The following is a 27,345-nucleotide window of genomic DNA, read 5'->3' on the forward strand; positions in this document are numbered from 1 at the left end:
AGTGTGTAGACTACAGAAACCTTCACTATCGTCTTTGATAGTGATTATAACAATATGTTAGTGTGTAGACTACAGAAACCTTCACTATCGTCTTTGATAGTGATTATAACAATGTGTTAGTGTGTAGACTACAGAAACCTTCACTATCGTCTTTGATAGTGATTATAACAATATGTTAGTGTGTAGACTACAGAAACCTTCACTATCGTCTTTGATAGTGATTATAACAATATGTTAGTGTGTAGACTACAGAAACCTTCACTATCGTCTTTGATAGTGATTATAACAATATGTTAGTGTGTAGACTACAGAAACCTTCACTATCGTCTTGATTACACACATCCGCCATCGCCGTCCACATCACCCAAGCAAAACCGAAACCTACCTGAAAGTAACAGTGCACGCTTTGCCCCTAGTGTCTGGTATCCAAATCACCTCCTGACGTACTCAGCCATGGATGGACATAGAATACTGACTTGTATCAAGGGTGACCTTGCTCCCACCTCCTCCTCTACCACCTCCTATCTCCCCCTCTACTTCTCATCTTCCTCCTCCTCCTACCATCTCCCCCTCTACCTCTCCTCCACCTCCTCTTCCACCCATCTCACCCTCTACCTCTCCTCTACCTTCTCTTCCTCCCGTCTCCCCCTCTACCCCTCACCCACCTCCTCCTCCTCCCATCTCCCCCTCTACCTCTCCTCCACAATCTCTTCCTCCCGTCTCCCCCTCTACCTCTCCTCCACCTTCTCTTCCTCCCATCTCCCCCTCTACCTTTCATCCATCTCCTCCTCCTGCCATCCCCCTCCTCCTACCATGTCTCCCTATCTACCTTCTCCACCTCTCCTATACCTCCTCTTGCTCCCATGTCCACCTCTTCCTCCCATCTCCCTGTCTAACTCTAATCCAACTCGTCTTCCTCCCATCACCCCCTCTACCTCTTCTCCACCTCCTCTTTCTCCCATTTCCTGCTTTACCTCTCCTCCACCTCCTCTTCCTTCCATGTCCCCCTCTATCTCTCCTCCACCTCCAACCTTCCCCTCAACCTCTCTACCATCTCCTCTTCCTCCCATCTCCCCCTCAACCTCTCCTCCAACTCATCTTCCTCATCCTCATCCTCTACCTCTCATCCACCTCCACCTCCTCCTCCCATATCCCCCTCTACATCTCCCCCGCTACTTCTTATCCACCTCCTCCTTCTCCCATTTCGCCCTCTACCTGTCCTCCACCGACTCTTCATCCCATCTCCCTCTAACTCTCATCCACCTCCTCCTCCCATCTTCTCCTCAACCTATCCTCCACCTTCTCCCATCTCCCCCTCTATCTCTCCTCCCTGTTTCACCTTTCCAAACTGTCAGCTCAACCGAATACGGTATCCACACACACACACAAACACACACACGCACGCCGGCACGCACACACACACACCCACACACACACACACACTGAGAGAGAGAGACACATATGTCTCTCAGATTACACAGACCCACAAAGAATTTAAAAACAAATCAAATTTTGATAAACTCCCATATCTACTGGGTGAAATACCTGTGTGCAATCACAGCAGCAAGTTTCATGACCTGTTGCCACAAGAAAAGGGCAACCAGTGAAGAACAAATACCATTGTAAATACATCCCAAATTTATGTTGATTTATTTTCCCTTTTGAACTTTAACTATTTGTACATTGCTACAACACTGTCCAAAGACATAGTATGACATTTTAAATGTATGTATTATTCTGTAACTTTTGTGAGTGTAATGTTTACAGTTAATTTTTATTGTTTATTTCACTTTTCTTAATTATCTACTTAATTTGCTTTGGCAATGCACAAAAAAAGGTTCCCAATGCCAACAAAGCCCTTTCAAGTGAATGTGTTAAATTACAGCGATAGTATAGAAGGGATATTCAACTTGGAGCTCTATGTTCTCTGTAAAATAATGCAATTCCGTCGAAGGTCCGTTTCGCTAGCGAGTCGTGGAACACACTTTCCACATTGTTCACTCTTTTCCATAGAACACAGCCCTGAGTTGATTATCCATTAACATTACATTTACATTTAAGTCATTTAGCAGACGCTCTTATCCAGAGCGACTTACAAATTGGTGCATTCACCTTATCCCTTACATACAGTTGAAGTTGGAAGTTTACATACACCTTAGCCAATACATTTAAACTCAGTTTTTCACAATTCCTGACATTTAATCCAAATAAAAATTCCTTGTCTTAGGTCAGTTAGGATCAACACTTATTTTAAGAATGTGAAATGTCAGAATAATAGTAGAGATAATGATTTGTTTCAGCTTTTATTTCTTTCCTCACATTCCCAGTGTGTCAGACATTTACATACAATACATTAGTATTTGGTAGCATTGCCTTTAAATCTTTAACTTGGGTCAAACGTTTCAGGTATCCTTCCACAAGCTTCATACAATAATTTGGGAGAATGTTGGCCCATTCCTCCTGACAGAGCTGGTGTAACTGAATCAGGTTTGTAGGCCTCCTTTCTCGCACATGCTTTTTTACTTCTGCCCATGAAGGTTCTATAGGATTGAGGTCAGGGCTTTGTGATGGCCACTCCAATACTCTGACTCTGTTGTCCTTAACCCATTTTGCCACAACGTTTGAAGTATGCTTGGGGTCATTGTCCATTTGGAAGAGCCATTTGCGATCAAGCTTTAACTTCCCGACTGATGTCTTGAGATGTTGCTTCAACATATCCACATAATTTTCCTTCCATATGACGCCATCTATTTTGTGAAGTGCACCAGTCCCTCCTTCAGCAAACCACCCCCACAACATGATGCTGCCACCCCCGGGCTTCACAGTTGGGATGGTGTTCTTCGGCTTACAAACTTCCCCCTTTTTTCTCCAAACATAACGATGGTTATTATGGCCAAACGGTTCCATTTTTGTTTCATCAAACCAGAGATCATTTCTCCAAAAAGTACAATATTTGTCCCCATGTGCAGTTGTAAACCGTAGTCTGGCTTTTTTATGGCGGTTTTGGAGCAGTGGCTTCTTCCTTGCTGAGCGAACTTTCAGGTTATGTCGATATAAGACTTGTTTTACTGTGGATATAGATACTTTTGTACCGGTTTCTTCCAGCATCTTCACAAGGTCTTTTACTGTTGTTCGGGGATTGATTTGCACTTTTCGCCCCCAAAGTACGTTCATCTCTAGGGGACAGAACGTGTCTCCTTACTGAGTGGTGTGACAGCTGTGTTGTCCCATGATGTTTATAGTTACATACTATTGTTTGTACATCTGAATGTGGTACCTTCAGGTGTTTGTAAATTGCTCCCAAGGATGAACCAGACTTGTGGAGGTCCAAAAAAAACATTCTGAGGTCTTGGCTGATTTCTGAGGTCTTGGCTGATTTCTTGATTTTCTCAAAGAGGCACTGAGATTGAAGGTAGGCCTTGAAATACATCCACAGGTACAACTCCAATTTACTAAAATTATGTCAATTAGCCTATCAGAAGCTTCTCAAGCCATGACATCATTTTCTGGAATTTTCCAAGCTGTTTAAAGGCACAGTCAGCTTAGTGTATGTAAACTTCTGACCCACTGGAGTTTTAATACAGTTAATTATAAGTGAAATAATCGGTCTGTAAACAATTTTTGGATAAATGATTTGTGCCATGCACAAAGTAGATGCCCTAACCGACTTGCAAAAACTATAGTTTGTTAACAAGAAATTTGTGGAGTGGTTGATGAACTAGTTTTAATGACTCCAACCTAAGTGTATATAAACTTACGACTTCAACTGTATACTGAGAAGCATAATGCAATGACTGCACACTGAATCCAGGGCAATTGAGGATTATGTCACTGTGTAGAGTAGACTCTTACTGGATTGTATCGGATGGAGAGAATACTGGTTGAGTTTGGAAATTTGCTGAGTGTGCCGGAGTGCAGAATACCTGATTAATTTACAAACGCTCAACATGCTTTGAATATGGCCAGTGTCAGTAAATGTCGTCAAAAAAGTTTAATTCAATTGTTTTCAGCAGCACAGTTGGTCACCAACAATTTTGATAACATATACGCTCTCTAACCAGCTCTGCTACTGCGAGTAACATTTTCAGAGTGAGGTGTTCCCGCCAACCCCGATTTTACGCTACTGCTACTGCTCTGTTTCTCATATACGCAGTAACTTTAACCATACCTACATGTACATACTACCTCAATTAGCCTGACTAACCGGCCTGTACATAGCTTTGCTACTGGATAAGAGCGTCTGCTAAATGACTTAAATGTAAATGTTATAGCCTTGCTACTGTATATAGCCTCGCTACTGTTATTATTCACTGTCTCTTTACTCTTGTTTTTTATTTCCTTACTTATCTATTGTTTACCTAATACCTATTTTTCACTTTAAAAATGCACTGTTGGTTAGGACCTGTAAGTAAGCATTTCACTGTGAGGTCCACAACTGTTGTATTCGGCGCACATGACAAATAAACTTAGAATTCTCTAATTTGTGTCTGGGAGTAACTAGCTAGCTAGCTAGCCAACATTATCCAGTTAGCTTGGGTGCTTATGTCATTGATTCCCCCGGTACCGCTGCTCATAACCAGCTCCGGAGGTCTAAGTCACCGGCCTTCTATGCGTCACTGAACTGGATCATTACCACCAACCCCGGACTGTCTCGGCTCATTACGCACACCTTGTTCTCATTCCCCCTGATTAGTATGTGTAAGTATGTGCCCTCTGTCCCTATTGTCCATGTTGATTATTGTTCCATGTCCGTTGGTCTTGTGAGGACCTGTGCTCTGTTGTATCGGCTTGCCTGTTACTGTGTTAGTGTGCACTTGTTATTATGGGTCTCATCCTGTGTATTGTTATTACGGGTATCGTCCCCTCTATTTATTAGAGGTTTACAGCTCACTCTTTGTTTGGGTTACAGCCCTGTGTTATATATGAATGTGTTTGGTTTGGCTTCATCCCTGTCATGGGCTTCATCCCTGTCATGTTCATGACGTACGCTATTTTGGGTAGAGAAATAAAAAGCAAAAACATTTTCGTATTCCTGCACCTGTCTCCTATCATTATACAACGTGACAGCTTGACTGATCAGATCAACCCTACTCCTTGGCCAGAGCGTCCAGTGTTCCCTCTAAAAACTCTGAATTTACTAACGGACAATCTTACAATCTCTCATCACTAAACTAGGGATCCTGGGACTAAACACCTCCCTCTGCAACTGGATCCTGGACTTCCTGGCGGGCCGCCCCCAGGTGGTGAAGGTAGGTAGCAACACATCTGCCGCGCTGATCCTCAACACTGGAGCCCACCAGGGGTGCGTGCTCAGTCCCCTTCTGTACTCTCTGTTCACCCACAACTGCATGGCCAGGCACGACTCCAACACCATCATTAAGTTTGCACATGACACAACAGTAGGCCTGATCACCGACAACGACGAGACAGCCTATAGGGAGGAGGTCAGAGACCTGGCAGAGTGGTGCCAGAATAACAACCTCTCCCTCAACGTAACCAAGACTAAGGAGTTGATTGTGGACTACAGGAAAAGGAGGACCGAGTACGCTCCCATTCTCATTGACGGGGCTGTAATGGAGCAGGTTGAGAGCTTCAAGTTCCTTGGTGTCCACATCACCAACAAACTAGAATGGTCCAAACACTACTGTTTTCACTGTCTTTTTACAGTTGTTTTTATTTCTTGACTTACCTATTGTTCACATCATACATTTTTCTCACTATTGGTTAGAGCCTGTAAGTAAGCATTTCACTGTAAGGTTGTATTCGGCGCACGTGACAAAAAAACTTTGATTTGATTGGAAGATGCCTGGTTATTCTTTAAAAGTGCTTTCCTCACAATCTTAAAAAAGCATGCCCCATTCAACAATTGTAGAAGGAACAGGAACAGGAACAGGAACAGATATAGCCCGTGGTTCACTCCAGAACTGATTGCCCTTGACCAGCACAAAAACATCCTGTGGCGTACTGCATTAGCATCGAATAGCCCCCGCAGTATGCAACTTTTCAGGGAAGATAAGGACCAATATACACAGGCAGTTAGGAAAGCAAAGGCTTGCTTTTTCAAACAGAAATTTGCATCGTGAGGCACAAACTCAAAAAAGTTCTGGGACACTGTAAAGTCCATGGAGAATAGGAGCACCTACTCCCAGCTGCCCACTGCACTGAGGCTAGCAAACACTATCACCACCAATAAATCCACGATAATTGAGAATTTCAATAAGCATTTTTCCACGGCTGGCCATGCATTCCACCTGGCAACCCCTACTCTGGTCAACAGCACTGCACACCCCACAGCAACTTGCCCAAGTTGTCCCCCATGTGTCCTTCACCCAAATCCAGATAGCTGATGTTCTGAAAGAGCTGCAAAATATGGACCACTACATATCAGCAGGGCTAGACAATCTGGACCCTCTCTTTCTAAAATTATAAGCCAAAATTGTTGCAACCCCTATTACTAGCCTGTTCAACCTCGGCTTCGTATCGTCTGAGATCCGCAAAGATTGAAAAGATGTCACGGTCATCCCCCTCTTCAAAGGGGGAGACACTCTAGACTCAAACTGCTACAGACCTATATTTATCCTACCCTGCATTTTGTAAGGTCTTCAAGGGCCAAGTTAACAAACAGATAACCGACCATTTCGAATCCCACCGTACCTTCTCTGCTATGCAATCAGGTTTCCGAGCTTGTCATGGGTGCACCTCAGCCACACTCAAGGTCCTAAACGATATCATAACCTCCATAGATAAGAGACAATACTGTGCAGCTGTATTCATAGACCTTGCCAAGGCTTTTGACTCTGTCAATCACCACATTCTTATCGGTAGACTCAATAGCCTTGGATTCTCAAATGACTGCCTTGCCTGGTTCACCAACAACTTCTCAGACAGAATTCAGTGTGTCAAATCGGAGGGCTTGTTGTCCGGACCTCTGGCAGTCTCTATGGGGGTGCCACAGGGTTCAAATCTCGGTCCGACTCTTTTCTCTGTATACATCATTGATGTCGCTCTTGCTGCTGGTGATTCTCTGATCCACCTCTATGCAGACGATACCATTCTGTATTCTTCTGGCCATTCTTTGGACAATCTGTCCGTGGCCTCCAACTGCTCTTAAATGCAAGTAACACTAAATGCATGCTCTTCAACTGATTGCTGCCCACACCTGCCCGCCTGTCCAACATCACTGCTCTTGACGGTTCTGGCTTATGTGGACATCTACAAATACCTTGTTGTCTGGTTAGACTGCACACTCTCCTTCCAGACTCACATTGAGAATCTTCAATCCAAAATTAAATCTAGAATCGGCTTCCTATTTTGCAACAAAGCATCCTTCAGCATCCTTCATGCTGCCAAACATAGCCTCGTAAAACTGACTATCCTACTGATCCTCGACTTCGGCGATGTCATTTACAAAATAGCCTCCAACACTCTACTCAGCAACTACCTCATCCCCATACAGTTATTATCCTGTTTTGCTCCTTTGCATCCCAGTATCTCTACATGCACATTCATATTCTGCACATCTATCACTACAGTGTTAATTTGCTAAATTGTAAATATTTTGCCTTACCTCCATTATCTTACCTCATTTGCACACACTGTCTTTAGATTTCTTTCTGTTGTGTTATTAACTGTATGTTTGCTTATTCCATGTGTAACTCTATGTTGTTTTTTGTGTCACACTGCTTTGCTTTATCTTGGTTGCAGTTGTAAATGAGAACTTGTTTTCAACTAGCCTACCTGGTTGAATAAAGGTGAAAAAAAATATATATATATAAAAACAGTAGCTATTACAGTGAAAGAATACCATGCTATTGTTTGAGGAGAGTGTACAGTTATGAACTTCAAAATGTATGAATAAACCAATTAGGCACAATTGGGCAGTCTTGACACAACATTTTTAACATAAATGCAATGGTTAATTGAACCAGTCTAAAACATTGCACCTACACTGCTAGTGGCCAAAATCTAAATTGCGCCTAACCTTGATGGGACAAAAAAATATAAATTTTACCAGATCTAATGCGTTATATTCTCCTTCATTCATTTCACATTTTCACAAATGTCCAAGTGTTTCCTTTCAAACAGTATCAAGAATATGCATATCCTTGCTTCAGGTCCTGAGCAGTTCGATTTGTGTCATTTTAGGCAATTTTTTTATAAAATGATCCACTCCTTAGGTCACACCAAGGATCATTTTGCTATTTGATTTAGATTTTTAAGACCATTTCAAGTATCTCCAAAAAATATAAAAATAATATTTGCTGATTTTTTTTTAGGTCTTTCTGTGATTAGCCCATACACACACATCGATTAACAGATTCTCTGCAGGGAACAACAGGGGGTATTGTGTGTAGATGGGTGAGAAAAAAATCATATTTAATACATTTTGAATGTAGGCTGTACCACAAAAAATTGTGGAATAAGTCAAGGGGTATGAATACTTCTGAAGGCACCAAAAAGGGTTGTAACCGTAGCAGAACCCTTTTTGGTCCTACAGTTTATAGAACATTTTTAATGGTTCTTAATAGAACCTTAGGCAAGGGTTCTTTGTAGGACCATACAGGTTCTATTTAGAACCTTATGAGCATGGTGCTTTATAGCACCAAAAAGGAGAAACCTCTATGTTGAAAAGAACAATAAAACCCTTTGTGGCATTACGTTGAACCATTTAGTTTAGTTCATCATGTCTACTTGAGTGCAATATCTACACACTCTCTATCGGCCAAAGGGGGCCAGCAGTGAATGTTTCGACGACGCCACGCCACGCCACGCCACATATACTGTAATCCTGTCTAATCTGGCTGTGGCCGCCGCACCACAGACATCTGGAGAGAGGGATAGGGCTAATCTGAGATGCTATGGAGGGAGGGAACTATGCCGAGGCAGACAAAAGAGGAATGGAGGGATGGAGTTTAACTACGTCAGAGAGAGATGGAGAGAAAGAGACAAATAAAAATGGAATAGAGGGACAGATGAAGTAGGCTACAGTAAACGATTCAAGGGAAATATAATTATTGTATTGCTGCAAATTAAATCAATTTTGTTTCCAATAGACAAGTAGCTCACGCCAGAACCTGGACTTGATTATGATGAAAAGAGCTGCAAGGTACCACAATAAAACCATATACAATCAGCTGTAGTGGCACGTGAAATACAAAAAGCTGAGCACCAAATAAAACCAAAATATATATTATACATATAAATATATTGACCAAAAATATAATACATATTCAATAGACAACTAGTTCATCCCAGTAATTGGGCTGTAAGAAGTAGAAAGAGCCTTCAGGGACCCAAATTAAACTCCCCCCAAAGAGCTTAGGGAGATGGTGACGGCAAGTGTCATTCATTGTGGTTCTGTATGCCTAAGTTAGTAGAGCTTGCACAATCAGGATCATGGGTTCGATTCCCGCTGGGGCCACCCATAGGAAAATGTATGGACACACTATTTTAAATGGCTTTTGATAAAAGCCTCTGCTAATTGGCATACAGAGCAGAGCGCTGTGTTTATGGTCAGAGTACAAGGATACTTACTGTGGCCTGCTCGTAGCAAGGCGGCAGGCCATCTATGGAGGGCAATAGGCACGGAATGGTGACGCTTGCCCCCATGGTTGAGGTGAATGTGGTGGAGGCCCTCCACTGCTCCTGTGGCCCCCCCTGGTGGCCCCGAGTCAGGACCCGATCCGGCCACACACCCCAGGGCTAGAGCAGTCATCCAGAGAACCAAGCGGACAAGGAAGACAGACGAGGTCAAGTCCCAGCAGAGAGGCTCCTGCCTGGGCCTCGAGGGTGGGGGGGTGGGGGATTGCTGTGTCCTCCAGCCTCCCAACATGATTCCCTGAGAGGCCAGCAAGGAAAGTTGAGTATCAAGATTTGGGACCTTAGTGATGAGCCCGACGGCCCATAGTCCCCTTAGTGCCCTGCCAGCCCAACTCTCTCTCGCCACTCACAAGCCCCAGGACAAAAACTGCAGACTGACCAACAAATCCACAGAAAATCCACTGCAGAAAAGAGTCAATGAGATGGAGAAGAGAATAGAGAACTTTCTTGCTGTTTTTCTGGTAGTTTAGGAAATCTGCATGGATACCAAGGGGACTGTGGTAGAAGTATGATCAATCATTGTGGAAAGAATGAGAAAGGAAGAAATATGCACTCATGAAATTAGGACACACTCCTCAAACAGGGTCTAAGAAATCCCACACTGCTCCAATTCCCCTAACACACTTCCTCGCTCGCACTCTCTCTCCTTTTTGCTCACTCTTTCTTCTGCGAAGAAGAGCTCACAGAATCAAATGCATACTTTTCTCCCCTCCAAAAATGAGAATACTCCAGAAAATCCACATTGATTTTTCAAACTCGGAACCTGAGGTAAAAAACACCACATATATAGAGTTTCAAAATCTTCTTCTTCATCAAAGCAAATATAACATTCCCTCCTTCCAAGTTTACCCTCCTTTATGGCCCTCCTGTATGTCCCTCCTGTATGTTTTCAGAGGATGTCCAAAAGATTTCGAGTGAATCCGAAGTAACGCTTTCTCATTTGCCTGTGGTGGTGGGCAGCAGCTGCAACGTTGAGAGGATGGCACTATAATGGTTGCACCTGCGACGGGTATCAAGACACGCTCCTAGAGGTTCCCTCTACACTCTCTGCAAGACTCAGTGGAGAGGCAACAACGCGGCAGCACCTGAGAGAGAGCGGCTGGTCTGCATTACGGAGCCACTCACACACTCGTGCTGAGAAACTGCGAGCGAGCACAGTTTCAGCAAGAAGTGCACAAGAGAAGGAGAGGGAGAGAGAGAGATAGGGAGGAAGAGAGGGAGGAAGGGGGGGGGGAGCTCCGACAGCCAGCCGTGGAGCAGGAGGGGGTGAGTCTATGCAAATGACCAGGCTCCACACAGCGAATCAGTGGAGCCAGAGTGCATTGCAGAAGAAGAGCCTACTTGGGTGAAAAATAAGCAGGGGATGTGGGGCTCCGTCTCTCGTTCTCTCTTTCTTTCTATCAACTGCTACGTGGACCAACAATCTGATGTGCAGTGAATGGAAGCCAGAGCAACACAAAGCAGGGAAAAATACATCTATTCAGGCTGGATTTTGTTCAAGTTATTTCCCTCTCTCCTCTCTCTCGCCCTCTTTATCTCTCTCTCTCTCTCTGGGTGGAGTGGTGAAGATTATTAGAGTGGTCATGTGGAGAAAAACAATAAGATCCTAGCAGTACGGTCCGACAGTCCAACGGTTCCCATCCAGGGGAGTTCTAGTTGTTTTGGCTGGCCGGCCAGATGGCTTCTCAGCAGCCAATCACGGAGCTCTTTAACGACCCCATCCACACTTATCCACGCTGCAGCTTCAAAGGGAACAAAATAAAAAACGAATCTGCTCTCTTTTCTCCTTTACTCTGAGATCGCACTACAATTTCCAGACCATCTGCAGCCCCAGCCAAACATTAGGAAAATGGGGTATGCCACTGAAGGAAGGATGTGGATCACACACATAGCTTGGCAAAAGGTGGAGAGCTGTCCACAGGGAGGGTGCTGAAGTCAGCCTTGCTTGCCTGGCTGATAAAAACCCATTCATTCCCTCAGACAGTTAACACAGGATAATTCAATTCCACACCAGAGAGCTAACTCAGAGCTAACAGATAACAATTCACATCCTCACCAGAGAGTTAACACAGACTAAAACAGATCCATTCACTCCCTCACCAGAGAGCTAACACAGAGCTAACACAGATCCATTCAATCCCTCACCAGAGAGTTAACACAGAGCTACCACAGAGTCAATAATTCCCTCACCAGAGAGCTAACACAGAGCTAATACAGAGCTAACACAGATCCATTCATTCCATCACCAGAGAGCTAACAAAGAGCTAACACAGAGCCATTCATTCCCTCACCAGAGAGTTAACATAGAGCTACCACAGAGTCATTCATTCCCTTACCAGAGACCCAACAAAGAGCCAAAACAGAGCCATTCATTCCCTCACCAGAGAGCTAACATAGAGCTAATACAGAGCTAACAGAGAACCAGAACCATTCATTCCATCACAAGATAGCTAACACAGAGCTAATACAGAGCTACCACAGAGCCATTCATTCCCTTACCAGAGACCTAACAAAGAGCCAACACAGAGCCATTCATTCCCTCACCTGAGCGCTAACACAGAGCTAATACAGAGCTACCACAGAGTCATTCATTCCCTTACCAGAGACCTAACAAAGAGCCAACACAGAGCCATTCATTCCCTCACCAGAGAGTTAACACAGAGCTAATACAGAGTCATTCATTCCCTTACCAGAGACCTAACAAAGAGCTAATACAGAGCTACCACAGTCATTCATTCCCTTACCAGAGACCTAACAAAGAGCCAACACGGAGCCATTCATTCCCTCACCAGAGAGCTAACACGGAGCCATTCATTCCCTCACCAGAGAGCTAACACGGAGCTAATACAGAGCTAACAGATAACCATTCATTCCATCACAAGATAGCTAACACAGAGCTAACACAGAGCCATTCATTCCCTCACCTGAGCGCTAACACAGAGCTAATACAGAACTAATACAGAAACATTCATTCCATCACAAGATAGCTAATACAGAACCATTCATTCCATCACAAGATAGCTAATACAGAGCTAACACAGAGCCATTCATTCCCTCACCTGAGCGCTAACACAGAGCTAACACAGAACCATGCATTCCCTCACAAGAGAGCTAACACAAAGCTAACTCAGAAATAATTCAGAGCTAACAGAGAACCATTCATTCCCTCACCAGAGAGTTAACACAGAGCTACCACAGAGTCATTCATTCCCTTACCAGAGACCTAACAAAGAGACAACACAGAGCCATTCATTCCCTCACCAGAGAGTTAACACAGAGCTACCACAGAGTCATTCATTCCCTTACCAGAGAGCTAACACAGAGCTAATACAGAGCTAACACAGAACCATTCATTCCATCACCAGAGAGCTAACAAAGAGCTAACACAGAGCCATTCATTCCCTCACCAGAGAGTTAATACAGAGCTACCACAGAGTCATTCATTCCCTTACCAGAGACCTAACAAAGAGCCAACACAGAGCCATTCATTCCCTCACCACAGAGCTAACACAGAGCATTCATTCCCTTAAGAGACCTTTCAGAGCTCACCAGAGAGCTAACACAGAGCTAACAAAGAACCACAAATTACCTCACCAGATATCTAATACATAGCTAAGACAGAGCTAACAATGAGCTAACACATCAGAGAGAAATTATGAGAGCTATAACAGCACTGTGCAGCACAGCACAGAGAGGAAAGTAATACTGAGAGTGGATGAGGGTTAAGGAGGTACAGAGAACATGTAGACATAAAGCTCTGACTGATGATAGCCACCGCACAACAGACCCATGGCCCTGTACACAGTGCTGCTCTGTGATGTTCAATGATGCAGTGTCTATGCTTAGTGTGTCTTGCTCAGTACTCAGCACTTCTCAGTGCTCAGTTTGCGCAGGACTAAATAACTAAACAGGCTAAAGGCTCAGCTCTGTGCTCAGTTTGTGCAGGACTAAAGAACTAAACAGGCTAAAGGCTCAGCTCTGTGCTCAGTTTGTGCAGGACTAAAGAACTAAACAGGCTAAAGGCTCAGCTCTGTGCTCAGTTTGTGCAGGACTAAAGAACTAAACAGGCTAAAGGCTCAGCTCTGTGCTCAGTTTGTGCAGGACTAAAGAACTAAACAGGCTAAGGGCTCAGCTCTGTGCTCAGTTGATCCAGCATTAACTAACTAAACAGGTTAAAGGCTCAGCTCTGTGCTCAGTTGGTCCAGAATTAAAGAACTAAACAGGCTAAAGGCTCAGCTCAATGTTCCACATTCACTCCTTGGGATCCTATACTAATGCTTTGTGATGCTCGGTCCTGTTTTCACGGTGGCTGTTCATTTGGATGTCATCCTCTTTGGACCACTGTGGTATTCTTTCACAGCCGAAGGGAAAGAAAAGCCTAACAGCGGTGCTACTGTGAGGCTGAGCTGGGAAGCAGTGAGATGATAGACTAGAGGAGAATGTAGAGAGTAGAGAGGAGAGGAGAGAGAGCAGAGAGTAGAGAAGAGGAGAGAGGAGAGGAGAGATGAGAGGAGAGATAGCAGAGAGTAGAGAAGAGGAAATAGGAGAGAGGAAGATAGAGGACAAAGGAGAGGAGAGAGGCTAGAGGAGAGACTATAGCAGAGAGAGAATAGAGGGTAGATGAGAGAGAATATGGGACAGAGGAGAGAAGAGACAAGAGAGGAGAGAGGATATGGGATAGAGGAGAGACTATAGCAGAGAGAGTATAAAGGGTAGAGGAGAGATAATATGGGACAGAGGAGAGAAGAGACAAGAGAGGAGAGAGGATAAGGGATAGAGGAGAGACTATAGCAGAGAGAGTATAAAGAGTAGAGAAGAGAGAATATGGGACAGAGGAGAGTATAGATCAGAGAGGAGACATGAGACAGGAGAGGCGAGAAGATGGGGCGTAGATGATAGGGGATATGGGGATAGAGGAGATATGATAGGGGATATGGGAGGTGGGGTTGGGGATAGAGGATAAGGGACAGATGATAGAGGAGAGAGGATATGGGATAGAGGATAGGGGATCAGGAATAGAGGATAGGGGATGGGGAATAGAGGATAGGGGATAGAGGATAAGGGATAGAGTATAAGGGACAGATGATAGAGGAGAGAGGATAGGGGATCGGGAATAGAGGATAGGGGATCGGGGAATAGAGGATAGGGGATAGAGGATAGGGGATAGAGGATATGGGATAGAGGATAGGGGATGGGGGATCGGGAATAGAGGATAGGGGATTGGGAATAGAGGATAGGGGATAGAGCAGTGGTTCGTAACCTTGTTGGAGGTATTGAACCCCACCAGTTTCATATGCGCATTCACCGAACCCTTCTTAATTGGAAAAATAAAATATGATATTTTCAAATTCAAAACATAGGTATATATTTTACTGGTGCACAAAATGAACCATGCATCAACATCTCTGTGTTCAAAGAACAAAATCATCAAAACATGATTTTCACACAAAAACATAATAATAAATATTTACTGCAAATCAGTGTGACTTCTGCTGTTGCCTTTCAGAGACCAGTTCAGAAATGCGCGGCTTCACCTTGGCAAGTGCCACTCTCATGTCATTTTCGCAACAAAGTCTGTTACTTTTCTTCGTTTTTATGTCCAGCATCCTCGAAAAGGATTGCTCGCAAAGATATGTTGTAGCAAACGGTATGAAAATCTCCAGAGCTCCAGGGTACGTTACCATTTGTTGACACCAAAACGTTGAAAGCGTTGTTGTTCTGAAGAGTTGCTGTTGAACCTGGCTCTGCTGAATTTCAATGATTTCATCGAGGTATTCATCATTGACATCTGTCTCAACACGTGAATGGCTGTCTCACCCATGCTGGATATGACTCTCTTGTAGGGAAGTATCCATCGAGAGACTTTGCAAGCTCATCTAAGTGTGTGACAATTGCTTGCTTCAGTTCTGCGGGTACAGAAATGTCTCCGATTCCAGATACATCTTCGATCTTACTTACACAGTCGTCCAGCAGGGGAAAGTTTGCGAAGTTATCGTTCTCTGTTCGTCACTTCCATAACGGTAGCTCTTTTTGAAAAGCCTTCAGGTTTTCCTCCGCTTCGATGATGTTGACTCCACCACCCTGCATCTTTTGATTGAGATGATTCAGAGCTGCGAAGATATCAGCCACGTACGCTAAAATGAGAATGAACTCCAAATTTTTGAAGCAATCTGCTGCATGACAATGTTGGTGCTCTTGCAAAAACAGGGCTAATTCCACACGCACGGCAAAAACACGATTCAGCACCTGCCCCGGGATAACCACTGAACGTTAGAATGGTACAGAAGTACCTTGAATTCAGAGCCCATTTCTTTACACAGCTCACTGAAGATGCGGTGCCTCAGAGCACTAGTTCGCACATAGTTCACATATTCCACTACAATTTTTAATATTTCTGCCGGTTTTGGAGGCAAGGTTTTTGTTGCCAACGCATGCCTGTGCAGAATACAATGCGTAACAATGTGTGGTGCATCGGTTTTCACTAGCGCACCAAAACCAGACTTTCTTCCCAGTATGACTGGAGCTCCGTCCGAACAAACTGCAGAAACCATATCCCACAAAAGTTTGTTGTCTTTAAAGAAGTCACCCACAAGTTTCTTCACATCGGCTGCCTTAGTTGTTGAGGCTTACAAAATAAAAAATCATCCTTTATCACGGCGTCATTCACATAGTGCACGAATACAGCAAGCTGGCTTAGATTGGACACGTCTGTGGTCTCGTCGAGTTGAAGGCTGAATTTTGCCGGGCTTGAAATCAGATCTGCAAATACTTGAGCCAAGATGTCTTTGCTCATGTTCTCTATTCTGTCTCTGATGGTGTCATTTGAAAGAGGAATTTGGGATAACTTAACTTCAGCCTCTTTTCCCAGCATGATATTTGCCATCTTCAACACAGCTGGTTTTATGAGTGTTTCACCAATGGTGTGTGGTTTGCCCTGCTTTGCGATCAGGTAAGCAACTTCGTACGATGCTGTGAGGATCAGTTTGTTGATGGGTACAAAGCCGAGAACAGGCAGAGTAGCTTTTACATCGAATCTGGCTCTCTTCACCTTGAATTCAGCGAGCGTTGTATTCTTGTATTTTCCATCTCCATGCAGCTTAAGGAAGTATTCTCTTAGTTTTGCCGGTGCTAGACTAGAATTGCTCAACTTGGCATTGCAAATCATGCAGTTAGGACGCTGACTCCCATCACGTTCCGTTATACATGTGAATCCATATTGTACATATTCGTCCAACCACTTTCTTTTAATGCTCGACATAGTAAGTATGACGGGATTCAAATATTAAGAAAGAAATCACAAGACGTATCATCACCACAGTCACAAGTCGACTACTGAGCGCACCAAATTCCCTGCAGCACAGATAGGCCAAGCGATGTAGCGTGATCACTTGCAGCCAATGATGGCCAAGCGGGGCGTGTCATCACGAATCATATGAGTCGGATGTGTGTCTTGACCTCCGCCGAACCCCTGAGACTGAATCACCGAACCCCTGGGGTTCGATCGAACCCAGGTTAAGAACCACTGGGATAGAGAATAGGGGATAGGGGATAAGGGACAGATGATAGGGGATATGGGATAGGGAATAGAGGATAGGGGATAGAGGATAGGGAATAGAGGATAGGGGATAGAGGATAGGGAATAGAGGATAGGGGATAAGGGACAGATGATAGGGGATATGGGATAGGGAATAGAGGATATGGGATAGGGAATAGAGGATAGGGGATAAGGGACAGATGATAGGGGATATGGGATAGGGAATAGAGGATAGGGGATAGATAGAGAATAGGGGATAGGGGATAAGGGACAGATGATAGGGGATATGGGATAGGGAATAGAGGATATGGGATAGGGAATAGAGGATAGGGGATAGGGGATAAGGGACAGATGATAGGGGATATGGGATAGGGAATAGAGGATAGAGAATAGGGGATAGGGAATAAGGGACAGATGATAGGGTATATGGGATAGGGAATAGAGGATAGGGGATAGGGGATAAGGGACAGATGATAGGGGATATGGGATAGGGAATAGAGGATAGAGAATAGGGGATAGGGGATAAGGGACAGATGATAGGGGATATGGGATAGGGAATAGAGGATAGGGGATAGATAGAGAATAGGGGATAGGGGATAAGGGACAGATGATAGGGGATATGGGATAGGGAATAGAGGATAGGGGATAGGGGATAAGGGACAGATGATAGGGGATATGGGATAGGGAATAGAGGATAGGGGATAGGGGATAAGGGACAGATGATAGGGGATATGGGATAGGGAATAGAAGATAGGGGATAGATGACTGAGGATATAGGATTTAAAACAAACACAACAAATCTGATGTCCATCTGGTTTGATTTCTATTTGCCATATCTTTCGAACTGCTCTTTCACAAAAGTTCTTAACCGATATATGTTTTACGGACTCAGTATGTTTTATATTAGTTATCTTGTTATTATTTGTTGTTATTAGTCCCACCCTTCAGCTCCATTCAATCCCTCCCATTTATGTCTTAGCACCATCCATTTTAGACTCCTATTTGCCATATCTTTTACACTGTGCTGTGAAGCTTCACAAACGTTTTCAACGTTTCTATTCTCATTGTTTCTACAGATTGTAAACAGAAAGTACATATTTTTGCTAAAAGTATTATAATATCATTGATCGATTGACTATGACTTTTCAAGTCACCTAGCAGTGCTATCTGCAGGGTTAACTCCAGGTAAATATTGCAATTTTTCAGCCATTCCTGGACCTGTGACAAAAAACAAGCTACATATGGACAGTACCAAAAGAAATGATCTAATGATTCTTTCTCTTTGCAGCAAAATCTGCAGAGCTGAAGGTTGTATCCCCCATATAAATAACATTATAAACTGGGTGGTTCGAGCCCTGAATGCTGATTGGCTGACAGCCGTGGTATATCAGACAGTATACCACAGCTATGACAAAACATTTAGTTTTAATGCTCTATTTATGTTGGTAACCAGTTTATTTACATTTACATTTAAGTCATTTAGCAGACGCTCTTATCTAAGGCTCCTCTGGGGTTTGTTATATAAGGCAAGTATACTACGGATAAGGGCTGTGTCCAGTTGTGTGTCCATGCCTAAGAACAGCTTAGCCGTGGTATATTGGCCATATACCACAACTCCTCTGGCCTTAATTGCTTATTTCTATTGGTTGCAAGAATTTTGTATAATAATTTAAACTGAGCTTTGAATCCGGCGTCATTTTGCATATCAGTTCATAAACCTCTTCCCAACTATTTTGCAATTTATATGTCACGGCTGTACAGTTTTTGGTGCTTAAATTAAATTGGTTTACTTTTTTATTTATTACAATTTTCTTTAACCAATTATGGTCTTTTGCTGACAGACAAGTTCCTTACTTTTCCCCCTTCCACTTTCCTCTTCCATGTTTGTGGTAATGCTGATATTAGTTGGTTTATTTTTGAGTAGAGCAGGCATTTCCATATGTTTTCATTAGATGCATGTGTGACACCAGTCCTATTTATGATATCATTTATGAAGATTATACTTTTTATTTTATTTTGATCAAAAATGTATGTTTTTTTTATAAATAAGTGTATTTGAGTTTAACCACAATATTTGTTGTATTATTTGTTCTGTCTCTTCTGGAGGATTAAATTGAAATTACAACCAACTTTCTATGTCTTGTTTTAAAAATAGCAATATTTGGGAGATGATTTCCTTTTCAAATAACCAAAAGTCAGAGGTTGTCATCTGAATAAAGAGAATTTGCTCGAGAAACAGTTTGGTTTTATATAACTTTTGTATGACTGAAACGTTTAGTGAGAGGTCTAATACTTCAATGTTTATTCATCATTTCTGCCCTCTGAATTCATTATACAAATAGGCCTGTGTAATTTTGTCTGGCTTTCCGTTCCAAATATAATGGAATATGGTTTTCTCAAATAATAAAAAAAAATGTTTGCTAGGTGTAGGCAAGACTTTAAGTAAATAGGTGAACTGGGATAATAATAATAATAATATATGCCATTTAGCAGACGCTTTTATACAAAGCGACTTACAGTCATGTGTGCATACATTCTACGTATGGGTGGTCCCGGGAATCGAACCCACTACCCTGGCGTTACAAGCACCATGCTCTACCAACTGAGCTACAGAAGGACCACTTCTGGATAAGAAGGATAAGACAAAGAATTCATCAGGGTAGCCACCTGGTGTTACTGAATCAGCTATACACTACCTCCCCCGGAGCTCCATCCTTCCTCATTTGCAACCCGTGAAACTGAGTACCGCTCTTGTTGAATTTGTTTACCCTAATTATGATCAGTATTAATTAATTAAGTGTGTGTGTGCGCACGCATGTGTTTGTGCATATGTGTGTGTGTGTGTGTTTGTGTGTGTGTGTGTTTGTGTTTAATAATAATTAGCAGGGCTGCAATCTGCATAATTCCAGCTAATAAGGCAATCTATCAGGCCTGCATGCTTCACAAGGACACGAGACTAACTCCCTAAATCCCAACTCACAGGTAAACTTTTTCATGGCAACATCAACAATTGGTGACAAATCATGTCTAACAAGTGTGATACCTGCTATACATCACACATTGTTGAGGTCTGATTGGGTGTTCTAAACAGAATGACACAAACTGATTCAGGTGAGGTGTGTAGTGACCACACCTAGGTCAGGTTTTATATATGTTACTTGTTACATGGTGCCACCATGTGGCAACATAGAAGTACTGCGATGACATCGTTTGTGTTGATTTGAAAAGATGTGTTCATAGAATGCCTCTGTTTGTGTCCCAAATGGCACCCTATGGCCAAAAGTAGTGCACAATAATGGGAATATAGTGCCATTTGGGACACATCATATCTCCCTGTGAGAGGATAAGCGGTATTACACTATGTCAGTAATTCTTAGACGAGTACCTATTTCTGCTCCAGTAAACCTCTCAAGATACTGGGGAAAGAGAAGGGGCATATTAACTCTTCCACAGAAAGCAGAGGAAATATAGAGAGAAAGAGCCCTGTCAACCAAACATTTCCCGTTACTTAGTTTTTTCAGTTAAGAACAAATTCTTATTTACACTAACAGCCTACACCAAATAACCCAGACTACACTGGGCCAATGGGACTGCCAATCAAGGCCGGTTGTGATACAGCATGGATTCAAACCAGGGTGTCTGTAGTGACACCTCTAGCACTGAGATGCAGTGCCTTAGACCGCTGAATCAGGGTGTCTGTAGTGACACCTCTAGCACTGAGATGCAGTGCCTTAGACAGCTGCGCCACTCGGGAGCTCAAAGTAGTCTCACTATAGCCCTGTGTGACCATGACAATGGAACAACAGAGCACAGCTGATGTCTTGGTGTATGAGGTCACACAGGATGTGGTAGAAAAGTATGTTTTTAAGCACAGTGCTTGACACCTGTGCTTGACTATACTATGCTCAAAAACGATCACACCTTGTCACTTGCGTCAGAAGACTGTCAGACGAAGAGAAAAACAAACCCTTATTTGTATCTATTTTCGTTGTGTCTCTAAGACCAAGACGATGTTATTATTGCACAGAGGAAAGAGCCAGGTATAGGAAAAAGGACAGAGGCAAAAAGAGAGAAAGGCCCATAGAAAAGCTCTAGTCAGATAGAGGAGAGGAGGGAGAGAGTAGGTGTTAGAGGGGTAGAGGAGAGGAGGGAGAGAGTAGGAGGTGGAGGGGTAGAGGAGAGGAGGGGAGAGTAGGTGGTAGAGGGGTAGAGGAGAGGAGGGAGAGAGTAGGAGGTGGAGGGGTAGAGGAGAGGAGGGGGAGAGTAGGAGGTGGAGGGGTAGAGGAGAGGAGGGAGAGAGTAGGAAGTGGAGGGGTAGAGGAGAGGAGGGAGAGAGTAGGAGGTGGAGGGGTAGAGGAGAGGAGGGAGAGAGTAGGAGGTGGAGGGGTAGAGGAGAGGAGGGGGAGAGTAGGAGGTGGAGGGGTAGAGGAGAGGAGGGGGAGAGTAGGAGGTGGAGGGGTAGAGGAGAGGAGGGAGAGAGTAGGAGGTGGAGGGGTAGAGGAGAGGAGGGAGAGAGTAGGAGGTGGAGGGGTAGAGGAGAGGAGGGAGAGAGTAGGAGGTGGAGGGGTAGAGGAGAGGAGGGAGAGAGTAGGAGGTGGAGGGGTAGAGGAGAGGAGGGAGAGAGTAGGAGGTGGAGGGGTAGAGGAGAGGAGGGAGAGAGTAGGAGGTGGAGGGGTAGAGGAGAGGAGGGGGAGAGTAGGAGGTTGAGGTGCAGAGGAGAGGAGGGAGAGAGTAGGAGGTGGAGGGGTAGAGGAGAGGAGGGAGGGAGAGAGTAGGAGGTGGAGGGGTAGAGGAGAGGAGGGAGGGAGAGTAGGAGGTGGAGGGGTAGAGGAGAGGAGGGAGAGAGTAGGAGGTGGAGGGGTAGAGGAGAGGAGGGGGAGAGTAGGAGGTGGAGGGGTATAGGAGAGGAGAGGAGAGTTGCAGCGGTAGATGAGAGGAGAGTTGGAGGGGGAAGGGTAGATGAGAGAATGGAGAGTTGGAGGGGTAGTGAAGAGGAGAGTTGGAGGTGGAGGGGTAGAGGAGAAGACCGTTGGAGGTGGAGGGGTTGATTTGTTTGTTTAGTTTATTTGTTTAGTTTATTTTATTTTTACAGGGACAGTGCACATTAATCAACGTTTCAGTAAAAGTGCCGGTTTTAGCCAGCCGGCTAATTTTCAACCGCAGTCCCTGGGCAGGTTATTAAAAACAATTACAATATAGACAATAGCACCATAGAACAAGCAAGACATAGCAACATAGATGAGAGGAGAGTTGGGGTGGAGGGGTAGATGAGAGGAGCGGAGAGTTGGAGGGGTAGTGAAGAGGAGAGTTGGAGGTAGAGGACAGGAGTGGAGAGTTGGAGGGGTAGAGGAGAGTTGGGGGTGGAGGGGTAGATGAGAGGAGTGGAGAGTTGGAAGGGTAGAGGAGAGGAGAGAGTAAGAGGTGGAGGGGTTGAAGAGAGGAGAGTTGGGGGTGGAGGGGTAGAGGATAGGACAGTTGGGGTGGAGGGGTAGATGAGGAGCGGAGAGTTGGAGGGGTAGTGAAGATGAGAGTTGGGGGTGGAGGGGTAGAGAAGAGGAGAGTTGGGGTGTAGGGGTAGAGAAGAGGAGAGTTGGAGGTGTAGGGGTAGAGAAGAAGAGAGTTGGGGGTGGAGGGGTCGATGAGAGTACGCAAACAACAAGTGTGCAGTTAAAATTGGCCAAAAAAAACACACATTTCTTTCCAGAGAGCCGTGGGGTGAGACAAGCATGCAAGCTTGTCTTATTGATTTCACCTTTATTTAACCAGGTAGGCTAGTTGAGAACAAGTTCTCATTTGCAACTGCGACCTGGCCAAGATAAAGCAAAGCAGTTCGACACATGCAACAACACAGAGTTACACATGGAATAAACAAACATACAGTTGTCATGTCTTTGGCTCTGCCGGATGAAGTTATATGACATGCTATTCTATAAAATAATTTATCCGTAATTAATATTTACCTGATTGAGCTAAGAGAGTCAGGGCACCACAAAATAATATTTATAGAGCTGTTATCCTCCCAATAAACTCTTAAAGAATTAGTCATATTTTACATCAATATCAGTCAATATTAATCGTCACCTTAATTCAGTCTCATCTGAAAGTTGTAAATTCTTGCTTATCTTCATGAACCCTGGCTAACAAGTTGAATCAGCAATACAGAATTGGGTTTAATTGTTTATTTACTAAATACCTAACTAATCACACAGAATTACACATACACATAATTAATCATAACTTGATTACAAATTACATCATAAAGAAAAATGTCCCTAGCGGGCGGAACAGATATGACAGCTTGGTACACAAAGGAAAAGGCGGCTGGATTTGAGTGAAAGAGGGAAGATTGAGGACCAAAGAAAGAAGCTGTGCTATAGTAAATACAGTATTTTATGTATTCTAAATTACCGCCCATTTGGAAAAGGAAAATGCAATAAATATTTACTCTGAGCTGCGCTTCAGTAGGTTGGTGGTAGATGGCCGTGTTGCCAAACCGAGTCCTTTGTCCTTTTAATAATGTCTCTGGTTGTCACGTTCTGACCTTAGTTCCTTTTTTATGTCTTTATTTTAGTATGGTCCGGGTGTGAGTTGGGTGGGTTGTCTATGTTCTTTTTTCTATAATTTGGGATTTTCTGTGTTAGGCCTGGTATGGTTCTCAATCAGAGGCAGCTGTCAATCGTTGTCCCTGATGGAGAATCATACTTAGGGAGCCTGGTTGTCCCTGATTGAGAATCATACTTAGGGAGCCTGGTTGTCCCTGATGGAGAATCATACTTAGGGAGCCTGGTTGTCCCTGATGGAGAATCATACTTAGGGAGCCTGGTTGTCCCTGATTGAGAATTATACTTAGGGAGCCTGGTTGTCCCTGATGGAGAATCATACTTAGGGAGCCTGGTTGTCCCTGATTGAGAATCATACTTAGGGAGCCTGGTTGTCCCTGATGGAGAATCATACTTAGGGAGCCTGGTTGTCCCTGATTGAGAATCATACTTAGGGAGCCTGGTTGTCCCTGACTGAGAATCATACTTAGGGAGCCTGGTTTCACTTTTGAGTTGTGGGTGTTTATTTTCCGTGTTAGTGTTGGTGCCACACAGAACTGTTTCGGTTTGATTACTTCACCTTTATTGTTTTATTCATTGTTCATTACTTTATTAAATAACATGAACACTTACCACGCTGCGTTTTGGTCCTCACCTTCTTCCACCACAGACAATCGTTACACTGGTGGTCAATTGCATACGTTGTAGTAACATCGTTGTGTGACAGACGGGATACTCTGTCTGTTCCTTCCTAACCCTCGTTTGCAGCTGCTGTTGCTAACTCAACGGCTGGGAGGTTTTGTAACGACGTTCGTCAGTTGAAGGAGAAGCGGACCAAAATGCAGCGTGGTGGTTACTCATGTTCTTTAATGAAGAATAGACGATACATGAAATAACTTAATATACAAAAACAACAAACGAAACGCGAAACCTATACAGCCTATCTGGTGAACACTAACGCAGAGACAGGAACAATCACCCACGAAAACACTAACAGAATATGGCTGCCTAAATATGGCTCCCAATCAGAGACAACGAAAATCACCTGACTCTGATTGAGAACCGCCTCAGGCAGCCATAGACTAATTAGACACCCCACAAAACCCCAAGACAAAAAACACACCACAATAACCCATGTCACACCCTGGCCTGACCAAATAAGTAAAGAAAACACAAAATACTAAGACCAAGCCGTGACAGGTATCACTTCTGTAGTGAATAAGAGTTCAAAGTTCATACCATTCGCAACCAAAGCTCACGCTGATGTTGGCTTCGTTCTGTAGTTATTATATGAACCATTCTGACATCGGACCGTCGTCCTCACAACAGGAGGTTATATTGTCGTCAAGGCTTTATATAGGAAGGGAGAGGAGGGCGTTTTTGAAAAGTTGTATTGCCCATGTCCCTTCACAGGGGCGGGCCACTGATTGAGCAGAGCCCTATCTTATGGAAAACCAAATCTCACATTTTAGAAGCTAAAGTCACATTTCATCCCATCACAAATAATTACAGTCCACACACGCTCCACCACGGTCACGGTCCACAAATGCTCCACCACGGTCCACACACGGTCCACCACGGTACACACACGCTCCACACACGCTCCACCACGGTCCACACACGCTCCACCACGGTCCACACACGCTCCACCACGGTCCACACGCTCCACCACGGTCCACACACACTCTACCATGGTAAACACACGCTCCAACACGATCCACACACAATAGTGAGAGAGAGGGAGGAATATAACTTTGGTTGCGTAACACTGTGATGATAACCTTTACTAAAGCTGACACAACCATACACCATTAAACAGACTCTTGATCACTCAGAGATGAGGCATGATATGCACTGACTGATGCAGAAAGAAAACACAAAATATACACAGACTATAAATCCTATCACATGGACAATGAGACCCTTCACATCATGTCAGGTATAGATACAGGGTTACTGACATAAGACAAATCATCTATCGCTCTCTTTCCCCTTTCTCCCATATGTGGTAACTTCTATATCCTCAACTATGATCTGCCCTAGTTAGACAACATTTTCTGGTGTCTGTTGATTGGGTAATATTCTCAAAGTGGGTATCGGTGCCAGTCAGTGAAATGGGCGCAAGTAGTTAAGGTCTGATGGTAGGGAAGCTACAGTATGTGTGATTTAATCCTCTAGAGTATAACATCACTGCAACTGAACAACTTGGTGAGAGCTGCCAAACTCAGAGGGCTATATTTTCCTTTGGCAAAGAGACCTGGACTGTGAGATAGTTAAGCTAGCTGAGCTGATAGACACCTGGGCTGTGGGCTAGGAAAGTTCAATTCAAATCTGCACCGCGACTTATGTCGACTTATGTATGTAACTCTTCCTTAACAAGTTACGTGAGGGTGAACTTTAGATTTACCAGAGATTTAGTTACACACACTACACAACAATGCACAGCATCGAAGCCTCAGTTATTTAGAATAGTGTCGTGCATTAGTTTACAGCACAACTGTCTCAGCGAGTGTGAAATGAAGCCCAGAGCTGTTATGATAAAAGACAAGCTGTTCAGTAGGATATTAGAGAGGAGTAAATAAGAATCCCTGATAACATGCCCCTTCAGACAGCACAATAGTGTCTCTTGAACCTCACGAGGCTAAAGAAATGTGGCTTGGCCCCTAAGCCGAACCACTGAGAGCATCCTGTCAGCTTGTATGACCACTTGGTACTCCATGGACATCTACAGCACCTACAGGAAGGACAAGACCATCATCAAGAACTTCAGCCACCCGAGCCACGGCCTGTTCACACCACTACCATCTAAAAGATCATGAAGGAGCTCAGCCACCCGAGCCACGGCCTGTTCACACCACTACCATCTAAAAGATCATGAAGGAGCTCAGCCACCCGAGCCACGGCCTGTTCACACCACTACCATCTAAAAGATCATGAAGGAGCTCAGCCACCCGAGCCACGGCCTGTTCACACCACTACCATCTAAAAGATCATGAAGGAGCCCAGCCACCCGAGCCACGGCCTGTTCACCCCGCAACCATCTAAAAGATCATGAAGGAGCTCAGCCACCCGAGCCACGGCCTGTTCACACCACTACCATCTAAAAGATCATGAAGGAGCCCAGCCACCCGAGCCACGGCCTGTTCACCCCGCAACCATCTAAAAGATCATGAAGGAGCCCAGCCACCCGAGCCACGGCCTGTTCACACCACTACCATCTAAAAGATCATGAAGGAGCTCAGCCACCCGAGCCACGGCCTGTTCACACCACTACCATCTAAAAGATCATGAAGGAGCCCAGCCACCCGAGCCACGGCCTGTTCACCCCGCAACCATCTAAAAGATCATGAAGGAGCTCAGCCACCCGAGCCACGGCCTGTTCACACCGCTACCATCTAAAAGATCATGAAGGAGCTCAGCCACCCGAGCCACGGCCTGTTCACACCACTACCATCTAAAAGATCACGAAGGAGCCCAGCCACCCGAGCCACGGCCTGTTCACACCACTACCATCTAAAAGATCACGAAGGAGCTCAGCCACCCGAGCCACGGCCTGTTCACACCACTACCATCTAAAAGATCATGAAGGAGCCCAGCCACCCGAGCCACGGCCTATTCACACCACTACCATCTAAAAGATCATGAAGCAGCTCAGCCACCCGAGCCACGGCC

General features: G+C 44.3%; 1 protein-coding gene across 13 annotated transcripts in view; it reads right to left on the minus strand.

The window, feature by feature from the left end:
• The window catches only part of LOC124038645 (neurexin-1a-like), an 819,670-nt gene that overhangs the window by 373,416 nt on the left and 418,909 nt on the right, over positions 1–27,345 (minus strand). For 4 of the 13 annotated variants that reach the window (XM_046354746.1, XM_046354742.1, XM_046354745.1 and 1 more), the window contains exon 1: positions 9,535–10,722. The exons of the other annotated variants lie outside the window; for them this stretch is intronic. In XM_046354746.1, the coding sequence (XP_046210702.1) occupies positions 9,535–9,832 (298 nt within the window). In that variant the 5' untranslated portion in view covers positions 9,833–10,722. Of the gene's footprint in view, positions 1–9,534; positions 10,723–27,345 lie in introns of those variants that run through there. 13 annotated transcript variants of the gene reach the window in all.

Source organism: Oncorhynchus gorbuscha, linkage group LG06 (assembly GCF_021184085.1).
Source record: "Oncorhynchus gorbuscha isolate QuinsamMale2020 ecotype Even-year linkage group LG06, OgorEven_v1.0, whole genome shotgun sequence".
Classification (NCBI taxonomy): Eukaryota; Metazoa; Chordata; class Actinopteri; order Salmoniformes; family Salmonidae; genus Oncorhynchus; species Oncorhynchus gorbuscha.